At 57.6% G+C, this 16,999-nt stretch overlaps 1 protein-coding gene across 1 annotated transcript; it reads left to right on the top strand.

Annotated features, from left to right (window-relative positions):
- Positions 1-10,447: 10,447 nt before the first annotated feature.
- NEUROG3 (neurogenin 3) lies at positions 10,448-10,990 on the top strand. The gene has a single exon (XM_050305686.1). The coding sequence runs from the start codon at positions 10,448-10,450 to the stop codon at positions 10,988-10,990; it is 543 nt and encodes a 180-aa protein (XP_050161643.1).
- The last annotated feature ends 6,009 nt before the right edge of the window (positions 10,991-16,999 follow it).

Here is a 16,999-nt window from a genome sequence, read left to right as displayed (position 1 = left end):
TTGGAAACGAGGTGCGTTCTCAGGGTGGGTTTGTGTACAAAGGGAGGAAGGGAAAGGAGGGGCAGCTTGGGAGGACGGAGCTGACTGCTGGAGAAGGATGGGTAAGTTAAAGCTGAAAGTGCTTTGTGGTGGAGTGAGCTGGGAAGGTGGGAATTTTACTTTGATGACAGAAGTGATTTTTTTTTTTTTCTTTACTCTTGGTGTCTTGTAAATGTTGTGGTGGCTTGAAATACAAGCTGTCCAGGTGATGGAAGCATGGTTAAACTTTGGGTGGTTTAAATAAAACCAGGGCAGTCTTTGGGAATACCAGAGAGCAGTTCTCATTTAGCAGGGAAATTTGTGGGCTGTACTGAATTTTCAGCCATCCCCAGTTATCCTACACAGTGCTTGCATGGGAACGGTGTCTACCTGACAATCACGACGTCAGCCTGGGTGATTTTGTTTAATAAATTGGTTCAAAGAAGTTTAATAAGTTGATTCAAAAACTTGACCCTTCCCCATTCCCTCAGATTTGAGGAAATTAACTCTTGGCTTCACAGCCCCATGGTGACCAGAGGGAAGGATGATGCCTGCTGGGAGGTGGCTGGAGGAGGGAGATGCGGCAGTTCTCTGCTCAGCTGCCTTTTCCAGAGAGCTGACGTGAAAGTTGGTTTTGAATGGGTGAAGAATGCTGATCTAATTCAATCCCCGTCCTCCTGGCCGGGCTGCTCCTCACAGATGCATCCTTAACCTGATTAAAAAAAAAAAAATGCTCCTTGCCTGCTGTTGAAAAGACTGAGGCAGCTCTGCAGAATTCCAGAACTATGGATTTTTGTGTGTGTAATTTTAAAGCGCCCTGACAACTGTGAGCTTCCCGGGGCTCATCCTCCTTGTGCTCCTGCTTTCCATCGCCATTCAGCTAGAAATAGAGCTTTGCCTCTGTATTTCAAATAATTGGAGGCCACAGAGGCACAGACCTGGGGTGCCTGGCTGGAGCATCGTGCACGGTATGTGCTGTATGTGCTGCTGCTGGTACCGTGATAAAACCCTTTAATCAGCACGGATCCGGAGCAGAAACGCCGAGCAGCTCTCCCTCTGCTGGTGCGGATGTGTCACCTCTCAAGGCACGAGTTAAATGGAATTCCTGGCTGGAATTAAATCTCTGCTCAGCGCGTCCACACAGCACGAGGCTTCCTCCAGCGGCCCTTTCCCCTGCCCTGCTTCAAGAAGCCCCTTTGTGCTGGCCCCGAACCTCTGCCGAGATTATCATCTGTTTGTGAGGGACACTCAGGATACGGCTGCTGGTTACACCTTCACCTGGAAAACCAGCCTCAGAGGTGGGGTGAGCTAATTTCCCCTCGATGGGGAAAAAAAGAAATCGGTGTTTAAGGTCGAAAAAACCATTTAGCTAAAAGGGGATTTGCAAATTTGTGTTCCTAAAGCCCTTTCCTTGAGTGGGACTTCCCAGGGTTCATGACTTTTCTGCACCAGCTGATCATTCCAAGGTTCTTGTGTGGGTTCAGGAATTGCTTTTTGACATGAAATAATGCAGGTGTTGCACCACAGGGACCAGGTGCTCCCACTCACTGCGATATCCTGTGGGCTCTGCTGGGCCAGGGAGATCAGCTGGACCCCAGGGACATCAGTGGCGTGTGAAGTTGCTTTGGGTTTTCATCCTCATTTGATGACTGTGCCTTTATCATGTCAGAATTAACTTTCAGTCCATTGTACTGCTGCTTAAAAACTGATGCAGCTCCATCTCTTTTGGGATGGAAGTACTGCTGGGGAAGTTCAGCTCCAGGCCTGATGGGTGTCTCTGCAGCTCTCAGGGACGACATCTGGCCCTACAGCAACAGGAAGAGCCCTTGGCAAAGGCAGCTGCTAAATCCACTCAGGAAAGTGGGAGCCCTGTCCGTTTCCAGCCTGTTTCCAACATACTCTTTGAAGGAGGTACTTTTTTTTCCATGGAAAGTTTTGTCCTTGATGAAGAGGTGAAAGCTGCCATCCTGGAAAGGAGCCAGTGTGCCTGGGATGTGCACACACCAGGGCAACGCTCCCTCATCCCACTGGGCACTGGTTTGCTGATTCCAGCCCCATCACGGTGCTCAGCCCTGCTTGGAGATTTTCTGTGGGTCAGCCCCACGGGCTCTGGGGTGGGAGGTTTTGCCTGGGTGAGCACAAGGAGCTCCTGGCACTGGCTGAGCATCTCTTGCCCCAGCGCTCCCAGGGATGCTCCGGGACTCCACAGTGGGATCCGTGCAGGGCTGATCCCCGTCTGGAGCAAAGCAGCTTGAGGCTACAGCTTCCTGGGTTAAAATAAGCATAGCATCTCCCTGAGGGGTTTGGAGGGTGCTGGGGAAACACACTGGGGTGTCAGATGAGGAAGGAGCTCTCTGGGGTCCCTGGAGCTACGTGCAGGCACTGGCAGAGCTGCTGAGCTGCTGTGGACTATTAGTTCTTGGAGACATTTGTGTGCAGGACTCTGAAGATCCTGTGTTTTTTCAAATATTACTGGGTTTTGCTGGCTGGGACAGCTGCCTCCTGCCCACCTCTCCCAGGGTGGATGTTGTGTGCTCTCAGGGCCTGCACACTCCTTGGCTGGGATGGGTAAGTGCAAATTCAAAGGGCCTCATGCCGGGGCTGGGGAAAGTGGCTGTGCCAGAGGAGCAGTGCAAACCGTGCCTGAAGCTTGACTGCAGGCTGTGATGAGTCAGGGAACGTGGCCCTCTGGAGGGATGGCCAGAATCCATGGCAGAAGGCGACACGATGCAGGTAAGGAACTTCAGTGTGAGTTCTGGAAGCCTTGATCTTTCCCAGCACAAGCCTGCAGGAGGTGACCCTCAACCCCAGAACTGCTGCTGCTCATCTGGTGTTCGTGGTGAGTTTGGCAGCCCTCACACTGGAATCAGGCACGTGCAGTGTGCCTTTGCCTCACTCGGGTCTTGTCCTTGCCCTTCTCTTGGTGGTGAGTCACTGTGCAGCTGCAAGTCCTCTTGGCTCATCCAAGGAGCCCTCCCAGGCTCCCTCTCCCTGCACATGGGGCTGGGAAGCATGTGGGCACAGCTCTGGGAAGGTTCCTGTCCCAGCAAAGGGGGCAGATGCTGGTGCTGTGCCTGTGCTTCCCTCAGCTGAGACCGTGGCTCAGGTAGAAGTGGTCCCCAGCTTCCCATAATTTGGCATTTCCTAAAATAGCATTGGTTCTTCAGGAAAGGGAGGTGAAATGTCCAAAGCCCCCTTCACAGCTCCATCTCTGGGCTTAGCTCTGTTCCCAGCCAGCTGTTAGGTTATTTCCATGTATTTGTGCTGCAGGGAGCATCTGATCCACCTGAGGAAATGAGCTCTGCCAGGAATACTCTCTCTCTCTCAGCCCAGGGTACATGTGTGTGTGCCATGAGGTCATCCCACCGCCCCCCATGCCAGGAGCAGGGACAAAGGGACGGGGATGGATGGGATGTGCTGTTTGAGCAGCCTCATTGCCCGGCAGTGGAAGGAGAGGCTGTCGGTGCCCACGGGGTGCCTGCAGCACCCCTGCCACGCCTCATCCTGCCATCCCGACCCTGGCACCTCGTGAACGGGGCAAGATGTGGCCCTGCCACCCCCAGCCTGGTGACAGCAGCGGCGGCACGCCAGCCCCCCACCCTAATTATTGTTGGATGTCGAAAAAAAAACCAAACATTGAAAAGCAAGGAGGAGAGCTGTGAAGAGGGTCGTTTTAGTGGCTCTTTCTCTCTTCTTCCCTCCGCCCCCCTCGCCCCTCCCCGAGGAGGAAGTTAGAAAAGCAGAGCCCTCAAAGCCGCATTGAAAGGGTGACAGAGACGGGATAATGCTTAAGACTGAGGGAAGGAATCTCAGAGCACTCGCCACGGTGTTTTAATGATCTGTTAACAATTACCCCTTTCAGGGGAGAACATATGGTGGATGGTTTGCTTAAAAAAAAAAAAAAAAAAAAGGACAAAAAAAGAAAAAAGAAATTACTTTAGAAACTTAAATGATGGTGGAAAACGGTGGGGATTGCGGTGAAGAGCTGGGGGAGGGAGGCGTAGTGCCCAGAGTGAGGGGATGTCAGACGATGAGAGGATGTCAGATAACGCGTCCCTGAACACGGGGGCTTTGCTGGAGCCAGAGACGCCCCCAAAATGCTGGAACCCTGGAGCTCCTGAGCGCAGCTGGGGCTGGGTGCCTGGAGGAGCCATAGTAGGACTGAAGAAGTGTAGTAATGAAGGAAAATGATAAGGCTGCTGATAAGACCCAGGAAGCTGCTGGGACCCTTTATGACATGGGCCAAAGTATCCCCCTCAGGTCGTGCTCAAGCCCAGCTTTGTGGGCAGGGCTGGTCCTGAGCTCCCCTCCCTGCAGCTGGGGCTGGCAGAGCCACCCAGATGGCTCCAAGGCTCTGGCTGCACGCAGGCAGTGAGTGCTTGGAGGTTTCCTTGCTGTTACCTGCCTTGGGATCGTTGCCTTTCTCCCACTGAAACCTGTTGGCACGAGTTTAGATTGTGGGTTCACCAAAATCGCATGTATAGGTTGGTGTGGTGCCTTGTCTTGCAGAGCTGGGCTGCAGCTAAAATTCTGGGTCACAACTGCAGTGTTTTGTGTGAAAATACATGGATATTTATTTTTTTTTTCGTTGTAAATACATAATTTCTTACTGAGATACAGAAGTCAGGCTGGCTGCTCACCTTTGCAGGGGTCCTGGCATGGGCTGGCAGGAGGGGCTGTGCTGCTTTTGGGCTCCCCAGGTTCATTATACACCTGGACTCAGGGAAGAAAACGGTCCTGGGTGGATAGAAACTTGACTTCTCACCACCACTGCAGCAGTGCAGGGCAGGAGAAAGCTCCAATTCAAAGGTGAGGAATTCGGCAGATTAAGCCACGTGCTGGGTGAAGAGCTGGGAGAGGGTGTGTGCGGATAGGCAGGGATAGATGGGGAAAGCTGGGATGAGGCACCAACACTACCCAGAAGGTGCAAGGTGTGCCAGGAGAAGGGCACAAAGATGTGGGGAAGGGAGCAGGGGATGACAAGGCTGGGGCAGAGGAAGGGGTGATGCTTCCTGAGGCTGAAAGGAAGGAGGAGGTGGGAAGAGGCCGGGCTGGCACAGGTCAGGGATGGAGTGTTGCTGGGATTGGTGTGGGGGCTGCAAGCACATTCAGCCCTGTGGGACGGTCACCACAGCACTGTAGGTGGCCAGGTGTGGATGGCACAGCTGGGAATGGCGACGGGAGGATCCTGAACCGGTTACCGGCAAGTACACGGGGCCAGCGGGCAAAATAACCCACACCACAACTCTGAGTCACGTCCCTCCTGGCAGCAGCGGTTTGGCTTGAGCAGTGACCCCTGCACCACGCTGGGCACATCTCCCAGCGACCTGGCACCAACTTCAGCTGGCAAAAAAAGGGTCAAAGCCCTCCATCTTGCTCTGTCTCATGTTGAGGGCTTCAGTGAAGTTCTGGAGAGGGAGGGGTTAGTGCCATGTGTGAGTCCATCAGGGCACCTCTGCCCTTTTCTCCAGACCAGATGGGGGGATTGCCTTCCAAACTCGTGGCTTTTAGCAACTTTTTTTTTGCTTCTCAGAAGCCAGCTCTCTGGTGCATTCTGGTATGTTCAAAATCTGACTGGTGGAGCCCCTAAATCAGAGAGAGAAAAGCACATCTTTAGTTATTTTTGGAGGTCAGGAAGCACCATCTGTCTGTTTGATGAGGGGGGTGAGGAGTTTCAGAGAGAGCCAGTACGACCAGCGCTTATAACCTCACCTTGCATCAAAGTGCCAGGAGTTAGATTTTTATCCTTGGAGGAATGAAGTGCCATTCAGGAAGGTGGCAGCCTGAGCTCAGCACATCCACGGTCTGTAACTATTTGTTGGTGGCTAAAAGGGAGTTGGTGCAAATGAATACTGAAGCCTCGAGTCTGTGTTGTCCAACTGGTAGCTGAAGACAACCACTGCCAGCTGGAGATGTCCTGTCATGAAAACTTCATGTTCAGTTGTAGCTGAGGAGACAGTAAATGTCTGATTACAGTTATTCTTTGAGATTTCCATGCAGGCAGATACACAGGTACTGGGTTTGCTTTGGGCCTCTGGAGCTGCTGATGAGTTGAAGATAGGTGAGGGCTTGAATGCATGTGTTTCATTCAGCCATCAGAGGAATGCAGTGGTGGTGGTGGATTCAGCCAGATCTCACCAGAAACTTGGTTGTAAAGATTAAAGCACTTGGAAAACCTAAGGGAGGGAGATGTGTAACCCATCCCCTCTGCCCAGGCTGTCATCAGGGCAGAGGAGAAACCCTTTTTTTCTGGCAGGAGAGATAGGCTGGGGCAAGGAACCGTTGCCACAAATGGGGAGTAGAACAAGCCTGGCAGAGCTGGGAATGATGGGAAGAGACTGGCTCCCAGAGAAGTTAGGACCATCTTCCATTGCCTGGGCAGGTGCTTGGAGGGTTGAGTAAATACTTTAATGCAACAGGTTTCACAGCACCCACCTGTTGGCAGCACAGCCCGGTATCCAACTGACCCTTTTCTACTTGGCATTTGTTCCCTGACTTTCCTCTTCATGGTATTTCTGCTCCTTTCCTCTCTCCTATCCAGAAATAACCCAGGATTTTGCATTGCTAAAGATTGTTGCATTCTGTCCCAAAAGGTCTCAGTGTCAGAACAGCTGTCTGCTCTTGCAGCCTCATCAAGCCATTTCCTGTCAGGTTGTTTTAAGGACACATAAGCACAGAGAGATGTTTATTGTAGAGTGGGATTGCACAGCTGAAAACTCTTGGGCTTTCTATCAGGGCTTCTCCTCCTCTGGTGCAGTGACAGCATCCCCTCATCCCAGGGCTTATTTCTCCTTGCATGGAATCATAGAATGGTTTGGACTGGATTGGAATGCTAAAGATCATCTAGTTCCAACCCCCCCTGCCATGAACAGAGATGTCACTTGCTCAACCAGGTTGCTCACAGCCCCATCCAACCTGGCCTTGGACACTTTCAGGGATGGGACAGCCACAGCTTCTCTGGGCAACCTGTGCCAGGGCCTGCCCACCCTCACAGGGAAGAATTCCTTCCCAATATCCCACCTAACCCTGCCCTCTGTCAGTGTGAACCCATTCCCTCTTGTCATGTCATTCCATGCCCTTGTCACAAGTCCCTCTCCTGCTCTCCTGGAGCCCCTTTAGGCACTGGAAGGTTCCCCAGAGCCTTCTCTTCTCCAGGCTGAACAACCCCAGCTCTCTCAGCTTGTCGTAGCAGAGGTACTCCAGACCTTGCAGCATCTTCTGGCCCCAGGGAACATTTTGGTGAACGACGAGGTTACAAATGCTGAGGACTGGTCCCACTGGCTTGCTCTGGAACTTCTCACCCCTCAGCTGCCCATCGAAGGGACAGGCGGTGCTCACCAGGAATGACTTCCCGAGGATGCTCCTTGCGCCTCTGCGGGCACCCCCGGTCCCCGCCCGTGGCCGCCTCCCTCCCCGTGGCCGCGCCCGGCCGTGCGCCCCGTCGGGCGGCTCCTGGGGACGCGCTCCAGCCGCCGCTTGCCAGGGCTCGCCTTTCCTCTCCTGCTTGGTTTGGTGTTTTTATATATTTTTGCGCCCCTTCTCCTCTCGTTCTTGTAGGAAGAGGCGGGGGCGCGGGACGGGGGTGGAGGAGGGGGGTGGAGAGGGAGAAATATTGTTTGAATTCACAAAGGGGGGCATCTGGTGCACCTTGCGCCTGGCATCTGTGCTCCTTGTGTCCCGAGCAGCGCGCTCGCACCGGGGCGAGGGGCAGGAGGAGGCCGGCGTGCATCTGTTGGGCGCCACAATAAAGTCACAAAACAGCGGCGCGGGCCCGGCGCCGCCGCGCTGCCCTCTCAAAGGGGGACGCGGGGCTGCGGCTCCCAGGTATTATGCGCCGGGTAGGTAGGGCCGGGGCAGCAGCTGCTCCGCCGACCCGCCCGACATATGGCACCGCAAATCACGGTACCTCCTGAGCAGCCCCAGCCCGGGGCAGCGGGGGACGGACGGGGTGGCCCCGGGGCAGGTGCCTCCGCCGTGCGCCCGCCGCTGCCACCGCCGCATCACCGGCCCCGCGGGCGCGCACCGCTGGCCACGGGTGGGTAGAGGGCGCGGAGAGGCCGGCGGTCTCCCGACCCTACGGTCACCTCCAGGATCGGGAGCGAGCCCAGCCTTATCTGCCCTCCCCTCTCCAGAGCAAACAGCCCCCGGCGGGCGGGCGGGCGGGCTGCGGCCGAGCCCCGGCTCGCCAAACGTCCCCGACGCCTGGCAGGCGAGGGATGCGCCGGGGCCGCTCTGGTTACCATATGTTTTCAATAAAATAAGACAAATAGGGCCGGGAGATAGGGATTGCAGTAAAGCTGTTATAAAGCAGCATAAACCAGGCCAATGTAAACGGCAGCAGGGCCCCTCCTGGAAGGGCCGTTGGGTGCCAGCTCTGCGCCGGGCGGCCCGGCCAGGTGTGAGCGGGAGCCCGCCGCGGTGCCCCCGCAGGTTTTTATCACGTTCGTGGCATTATGGTGCTTGTTATGCTAACTATGAGTAAACATCCCCGATCGGGCTTTGTGGCGACGGGAGGGAGTTATCGGAAAGTGGCAGTGGGAAGGTGATTTAACAATAAAGTTGTCTTGTTTGCCAGCAGGTGATGTCTGCCCCCAGCCCCATGATTAATGCTTCCCAAAGCACTCCACTTTACAATCTCTTGTAATTATTTATTAAACGAAATCTATTTATTATTATTTTAGCAAACAGCGGTACCAGGTGGGGCTTTCTTTTCCTCTTCAGCTTTTGTTTGAAGGACGTTTGAAGTGGGCAGTCTGAGGCTTGGAAACTCGCTCGCCAGATTTTTTTGTCATCCAATTGCACAGGCACAAAAAAAAACCCCCAACCCCTCCGGGCCCTTCCTATTCATCCTTCGCTGCCCTCCGAGCCGCCCCTCGAGAAGGGGCGCCCGACCCCCCTCGGCATCGCTCCCCCGCCCTCCCAGCGGGGCTGCTCGCCCGCCGCACCGCGCTCCTGGAAAGGCAGAGCGCACAGCCCCGCACCGCCGCGCACCGCGCCGGCCAAGGCCACCCCGCGGGGCCGAGGACCGGCCCGGGCTGGGGAAGCTGTCGCCCTTCCCGCCGGGGCCCAACTGGGCCGCTCCGGCCTCTCCCGGCCCCGGGATTCCCGGCCGGGATCCGCCGCGCCGCTTTGGTGAAGGAGCGGGGGGACTCCTGCCCAGTCGGGGCTGCGCCCTCCCGGCGGCCCTGCCCACACCCCCGGGGACGCCGTGCCGTGCAGGGGGAGCCCGGCCACACCGCCCCCGGCCCCTCGCCCTCCGCCGGGGAAAGGTGTCCCGGGCCCGGGCCGCTCCCCACCGGCGGCCCCAGCCGGTGCGCAAAAATCCCCGGCACGTTTGCGCACCGAGCCCCGTGGGCAGCGCGGCTCCCCCCGGGGCCCAGCGCCGGGCTGGTGGCGCGGGGGCGGCCTCGAGGCTCGGAAGGGCCCTTTCCCTGCGGGATCCAGCCCCCGTTTTCCTTGGGGAAGCAAAGTCACGACGCGGGTGGGGGCTGGAGAATGGTGTCCCGTCCCCTCCGGTGCCGGCGCTCGCCGCCCGCAGAGCAGAGCCCGCAGCTCTGCCGGTCGATGCGCCAAGGGCGCGGGGCTGTTCCCGGCTCTGCAGGGCCGAGGAGAGGGGTGACTGGAGGTGGCGAGGTCCACTCGCTCCCGTAAGGGGTCGAAGGGGGTATCCCGGGAGTACGCCGCGGCACCAGAGCCGCTGGAAGTGTTTGTGGCTTTGCCAAGGGGAGCGGAGCCGGAACGGGACCAGGGGGGTCCTCACGGCCGGCACCGGAGGGGACCCCGCCTGGCCCAGCCGTGCGTCCCCGGCCACCCCGGGGCCCAGCGCTGCCCCGCGGCAGTATTGGGTGCTGGGCAGCTCCCTGTCCCCGCCGGGGCCCTGTACCCCGCCTCGACCACCACCACATCCCCGCGGAACCCGGAGCGTGCGGCCGCCCCGGCCGCGGTGCAGCCCCCCCTGCGCGGGGTCGGCGGCTCGGCCCGGGGGAGCTCTGGGGGGCGGGGGCCGTCCCAGGGGAGAGGGGGTAGGCAGGGGCGGGGGGTCCCGGCGCGGCACCACGCGGCGTGGGAGCCGGCGGGGTCTCGCGTGGTGGGGCCGGGGCGGCGGGCGGTGCCGAGCCCGGCACGCTCCCGTCGGACTGATAAGATAAAAGCGTGCCAAGGGGTGGGTGCGGGCGGGGGGGCGCACACGCCGCCCGACCGGGAAATCCCCATTGTCTGCCGGCCCTATATATAGGGGCTTAACGGCAGTCGTGTGCCGGCGACGCAACCTCTCCTGCCCGCACTCGAGGGACCGCGGGGAGGGGGGAGCGGCGCGGGGCGCGCAGCCAGAGCCGCTCTCCTGGTCCCGCAGCCTCGGCCGGGCTCAGCAGGCACAGCCGCGGGGGAGAGGGCTCTCCCGGGCCGGCCAAAGCAGGTTTGGCTTCGCAGGATGGCCCCGCAGAGCGACCGCTCGCCGGACGAAGGACAACCGTATTTTGGCGGCGCCGAGGACCCATCCCCGGCGGCCGGCGGGGGCTCCGCGGGCAGCCGGGACTCCTCGCCGGCCCGCACCGCCCTGGCCCCGCGGGAGGCGGCGGCCCGCAGGAAGGGGAAGGCGCGGCGGGGCCGCGGCAAGGCGCGGAACGAGGGGCTGCTCAGCAAGCAGAAGAGGAGCCGGCGCATGAAGGCCAACGACCGGGAGAGGAACCGCATGCACCACCTCAACTCCGCCTTGGACGCGCTCCGCAGCGTCCTGCCCACCTTCCCCGACGACGCCAAGCTCACCAAGATCGAGACGCTCCGCTTCGCCCACAACTACATTTGGGCGCTCACGCAGAGCCTCCGCCTGGCCGAGCAGAGCCTGCCCGAGCCCCCCCCGCCGCCGCCACCCCCCGCCACCGCTTCCCCCGGGCCCTGGGACTCGCCCTGCCCCGCCGCGCCGCCGCCCGCCGCCCTGCGCCGCGGCCCCGCCGCCTTCCCCGCCTTTCTGTGAGCCCCCCCTGCGGCCGCTGTCCCCCTGCTTGTGGCCTTCAAAGGGCTGGCGGGGCGGGGGCTCCCCGCGCTGCGCGCCGGGGGCGGCGGTGGCCCCGCTCCCCCTCGCCCCGTCCCGTCCCGCCCCGCTCGGCTGAAAAGCGCAGCGGGAGCGGGCGGACAAAAACAAATCACGGTTTTGTACTCGTTAACGGTAAATTATATTAATTTGTCACTATCGGTATTTATTGATTATATTTCGTAACAAATATGTATATTGTATATAAGAGTATTTTTAGCAGCGGTGGTCCAGCTGTTTGTAGCCCCGGCTGTGTTTTGGATTTTTCTGAAGAAGAAGAAGAGGAAAAATAAACCGTGTCGCGGTCAGACCTGTGCAACGCCGTGTTTTTTCCACCGAGGGTTCTCCGGGGATTTCGCAACCGAGCGCAGCCCGCTCCGGGGAGGGCAGGGCTGGCCTTGCGGGGGTTTCCTCGGGGCCCCGGGCGGTGTGCCCGGAGCAGCGGCGGGGCCCTGTGTGCCTGTGCGCACTCCGGCGTGTGCCCGTCGGGGCCCAGCGCGGATTTAAATCCGGCCTCTCTCTGCAGGTGCCCTTTCCCACAGGCCTGCGGCCGGTCCTGTCCCACCCCTTCCAGGTGAGCTGTGCCCGGCTGCGGGGCTGTTTGGAGCTCGTCCCCGGCGCACAGAGCTCCAGGGGCACAGAGCTCCAGCGCCCGGAGCGCTGCGGGTGCCCGGGGCAGCGTCTGCACAGGCCGACCCCATCCTGCCGGGGGGTGAGTTTAGCCAGGGCAGGCACGGAATCGGGGGCAGCCGACGGAACCTGCAGCCCTGAGACGGGGGCTGGAGCGGGGAGGCGGGGGGGGAGACGTCAGGCCTGTTAAAAGCACAGGAGGTGGGAAAGGCACTACCTCCCACGGCACGGCGAGAAGAGAAGCAGCATGAATCCCGCGAGCCCTTCTTGGCCCTCTCCTGCCGGGACTCAATTTGTAGCTGGTAGATTTACGGCCGGGCCGCCTCCCCTCTCCGCGGTGCCCCGGCGGGGCGGCCGCCGCTAGACAAAGCGGCCTGCGAGGCCAAAAGCCCATTGTGATGCTAATTGTTCTCCGCTGAGCCCGTTTGCCCGCGGCAAAGAGACGCTATTGAGGCAATTTGTAGAACAAAAGAAATTTGGTTACTGGAAACAAAGACTCACGCACAAACACCTCCCCTTCAACAACAACCTCCCCCTCCCGTACCGCAACAAACGAGGCGAGAGTGAAACCTGACCGGGTCCGGCATCCCGAGGGTCTTGTCCCGCCGCTCCGTCAACTCCCGCCCCGCCGATGGGGCGGCAATCGCGGGGCGCTCCTCCCCCCCTTCCCCTCCCTCCGTGCTGTCCCGCTCCCCGAGATCCGGGTTGGAGTGGGGGAGACCCCCCTGCGTGGGGAGGGTTGGGTGCTGGGGGTGCGCGGAGCGATGCGCGGGGCGGCCCCGGCGCCCCGTCCCGCACCGGGCTCTGGCCATGGTGCTGAAGGCGGCGGCGGGCGCGGGCCGGGCCGGGGGCGCTTCGCGGTGCTCCCCTCGACGGGGCTCGGCCTTCGCGGTCTGCCCTACCCGGCACGGCGTGATGGGGAGCCCCTCCCGGTGCGTGTCTCCTGGGAGCTGCTGCAGTCAGCCCGGGCGCAGGCTGGAGGGGGGATGCTGCGCGTTCAGGTGGGCTCTTGGGGACATCCCCCAGTCCTGCGGCAAAGGGAACGACCCTAGTGCTAACAGGACACTTTGCAGCTCAGAAAACACATGGGGTTTAGCGCATTTTGGAGAAGCGGTGACCTGTACTTGTGCACTTGACCCAGCCTCGGTCAACAAACTGTCCCACGGGGAGGAACTGCAGGTGCCCCACGCACCCGGGAGAAGGGAGCAAGGGCAGCCCGTGCTGACAAGCAAGGTGAGCAGATCTCACTTTCTACCTCAGCTTTTTGGAGATCTGCTCCTTCTGCTGCCTCCTGAGACCCGTCCATCTATGCACAGCCCCCTTGCTTTGCCTATTCACTGCTTTGAGAAGCTGTCCCCACTTTGCTGGAGAAACCCAGGCCATGGGGCAAGGTTGAGGACTAGGAAAAGGCTGTGTGCCTATCTCTGTGTGTACTGTTATAGTCCTGAACGTGATCTATCTGTGTCGTAGATCAGATAGGCAGAATGAAAGACCTAATAGTATTCCTCCCCCTTCCCCCATTTCTGGCTGAATTGTGTATTGTTTTCGCACTCTAACAGTCTGCAAAGTGCCCCAAGGTCTCTGTGTGTGGCCACAGGCGAAACACCGTCATTATTTGGGTGATAAAATCATTTAATGTTTTCCCTGCTAGTCCAGTTCCCCTCTGATATCTCCCTACAGGAGGTATCACATTGCCCTCTCTATCTGCATGTGCCGTGGGACCGAAGTGGATCACAACACACTCATTTACCTGCAAAAGTAGCATTTTTGCAAAAAATTGCAAAAGAGAGCTCAGGTTTGATATGGGCAAGAAAAGGAGCAAGGAGAGCACGAGAGCTCAGTGAAGAGCAGGTATTACAGAAGTCCACAAAGATGTCTGTACAGCTGTATTTTCAGAAAGTGGTCACTTTAGCTGGGGTTTACTGCATTGGTGATTCTTTTCTCTGGAGACTTAGGATGCTTCTGGTCTTCCAGCCGTGGGGCTGTATGTTGGGGGTGGATGTGTGTGTGTGGGGGGAGGCAGGCAGATTTACTACCTCTAGAGAACTAGTGACTTCTTTAGGGGCTTGAATGCACTGTTTTTTTCCTTTGCCTCCACATTATTAGGTTAATCATTGCTTGAACTGGTTGCTATGGTTTTGGCAAACCCATGGAAACTTGATAATGAAGACTGAAAGACTCCTTTTCCATTTATCTTTTCTCTATGTTTAGTGCATGATGGTCTCATTTCTCTTGACGGGGCTGTCCCAGCGCCAGTGCCTGGCTTTTATAACCACGGCTGCTGTAATGGCCTCCGGACTTTTTGATGTGGAAGAAACAGGTGGCTGCTGGGACCACGACCGTTTCAGAGGCACGGGCTTGTGCCCTCACATACTTGCAGGCAACAGGTTGAAAACCAACTTAGCCTGGGCCCTGAGAGGTTTGGTTGCTGATATCCCATGCCAGGTGAACTCAACTTTCTTTTTTTTTCTTTTTGCAGCCAAGGGGAACCCCTTTCACTACAAGCTAATGTTTTCATGCCTCCAATATTCAGTTTTAGGTCTCTGTTTGGAGAAAAAGATGGTCTAAACATCGGTTTGTCTCTATGAGCTTAAAGGTCTTTTCCAGTCTTAACGATTCTACAATTCTGTGATTTTGCTCAGTATGTAATAGAATCATTTATTACAGAAATAAGGAGACTTTATATACCTGTCTCTCTCTCCCCCATGGCTGCACTTTACTGCTGAACTCCATCTGTGGGGATGTTCAGCAAACTCTGGCCACGGAGTCTCCTGCAGCTTCCTCACCAATGCCCTGTTCTGCTCAAGGTTAAAATGGGGGATTGGGGATAACAAACAGTTGAAAATAGAGGCTGTAAATTATTTGCATGGCTCAGAGAGGCCAGGCTCATTGTCAGGGCCAGGAAAGGGGAAACACCCAGGTCCTTTCCTCAGCGACAGACTCATCCCCCTCCTCCTTGCTCCTCGCTGGCTCCCTCGTGTCTAAAGGCTGGCAAGAAAATGAAGGTGATTCCCATAATCCCAGGGCAATTCCTTTGACCTCAGGCCTCCACTCTGTGCTCTAAATACGGCTTTAAGTGAGTTGCTTCCTGCCCTCTCACATTGTCTGCCTCTGACACTGCAGTCAGGTTTCCCGGAGGAGGAGGAGGAGGAGGCTGCAAACCAATGCCTGTCCCCTCCACGCCACTGGGATTCAGCGGGGGCTCCTCCACGCACAACAGAGCCTCTCGCCTCTTCCAAAGGGCATCGGGGCACCCCAGTGTCCCCCAGCAGTGCTCCTGTGCTGGGCCATGGCAGGATGCCCGGCTGTGGCCGCACTGGCCGCACGTTTCTGCGTAGCCGTGCTTGCCGGCAGAGAAAAGGCAAAGAATTGGGATTCTTTCACATGATCAGCCTTCAAAAGTCTGCCTTCCCTCCCCCCCCCCGGCCCCGCTCCTCTCAGCTATAATGACAATCCAAAGAGTTCCTGATAGGGTTTTAAAAGATGCTTATTCATTCACCGTCCACCAAGCATGAAAATCCAGCTCATTTGTTCATTTGTTGCCATTCTTCGCCCAAACGACCCCACAGGGGCTGAAGCCTGTTGCCGAAAACTTGTCACTCACACTTTTAACTTCTTTTTGTTGTACTTCTCTTTATTTCATTCTTCTGGGTCCCCACCTCCGCCACCACCCCACCCTCTCCTCCGGTCACAAAGGCAAGTCTGGGAAGCTCTTTAAAGCTGCAGTGCCCCCTTTTAAAAATCAATACAAAAAAAAGAGGAACGGCTGAAAGGAGATCCCGAGCTTGTGTAAGGAAGGGGGAAACTCCATCGTGTCTGCACTGCCCGGACGGGGAGGGCAGGAGAGGGTATGGCACCGTGTCCCAGAGCCCCCAAGCCACCTTCAAGCCTAGCCTGGGGTTCATGTGGTGCCCTCACCAAAAGAGACGGGCCTTTCTCTGTCAGAGGAGACATAACCTGAGGGTTTAAGGGGCTTTTAAGGAGAGGGCAAAAGCATCAACCAAGCGGTGAGCTCCCTGAGGAGCAGACACTGGCATGGCCCACAGTGTCCTCTCCTTTGCTCAGAGGCTTTTCATCACAGGCCTGATGGGACAGCACTGCTTTCTAACGCGACCGACCCACTGCACATTGCCCTTTCAGAGCTGTGGACTTCACAGTGCAGAGGGAAAGGGCAAATCAATGTGCATTTATATTTGGAACTGGGCTAGACTGTGCTGACTAACCTCTGAGCAGGTCCTATCTGCTTGTGAATCCAAGTCCTTGGCTGGAAAGTTAGACTCTTCCCAGCTTCTACTGTTCAGTGGTGTTCTTCCTTCCCAGAGGAGGAGCAGGAGGAGGTGCATGATAGCACCCCCAGCACCTTTCTTCATTCCTGGACACACAGTGCCCTTGGGTGGGTTTTATGGCAAAAGCTCAGTGTTTCCTTTGCTTGGGTTGCCCTGCCTCCCTGGTTATTCTCTCACCTGCAGGGCTGTGAGATTTTCCTGCTGGCAGCTTTCTGGCCCCTCTAAGCTCCATGCCCCTCCAGAGCGGTGTTTGCTGGGGCACAGGTGAGAGCAGGGTGCTGGGGGTGAGGCATTTGGAACCACCTCAGTGCCCCCTTCATCATGGGGCTCCTGCCTGGTCAAAACATGGGGCTTCCCTCCCTGAGGGGCACACTGGAGGTTTTGTGCTTAATGGCCCGCACAGATGTTTCTGACTGCATTTAACCCTTGCAGCCAGGAGTTGTGCAGCTGCAGCCATGAAGAATCGCTGCCCTTTGTTTTCATTTAAACCGGAGCTATGACGCTTTACCTCATTTTCCTGGGGCCTCAGATGTGATCTTGCCTGGACTTTGTGCAGCTCTGCCTGGAGCTGGCCCTGGCAAGGGGAATCCCATCTCCATCTCCAGCCTAAAATTCTGTGGGCGGAATGTGGGTTGCTCGCCCAGGGTCAGCTCATTATTTCAGATAGAAACTGCAAGGAAATTATCTCCTCCTCTCTTCCCACCCTGTGTTTGCAAGTGGAGCTCATTTTCTCTCTTCCTCAGGGCACCACATCCCCACTCTCCAGTGCTCAAATTTCAGTGGAAAAAGTTGCCACGGATATGCCCAGGTATAAAGGCACCTGCCCTGCCCGCACCCCAGGGCAGGGGTGATGGCAAGAGCCGAAGGGAAAAAGAAAAGCGCTCTCTCTGTCACCTCCCAGGTACCAATCCATCATCCCCACATGCTGGGCACCAGGGCCCAAGCCCTCCCGCTCCCTCCCTGGGCAGGCTGTTTCAGGCACCGAGACCTCATGCCTGCGGGACAGGGGGAAGATTAATGGGGCAGGTGCTGGTGC

This window comes from Myiozetetes cayanensis, unplaced genomic scaffold (genome assembly GCF_022539395.1).
Source record: "Myiozetetes cayanensis isolate MyiCay16 unplaced genomic scaffold, myiCay2020 scf10, whole genome shotgun sequence".
NCBI lineage: Eukaryota > Metazoa > Chordata > Aves > Passeriformes > Tyrannidae > Myiozetetes > Myiozetetes cayanensis.
Note: the sequence above shows the minus strand (reverse complement) of the source record. Positions and strands in the feature narration are given on the sequence as shown.

Coding starts and splice junctions, on each gene's coding strand:
- NEUROG3 (XM_050305686.1), top strand. CDS start 10,448: ATGGCCCCGCAGAGCGACCGCTCGCCGGACGAAGGACAACCGTATTTT.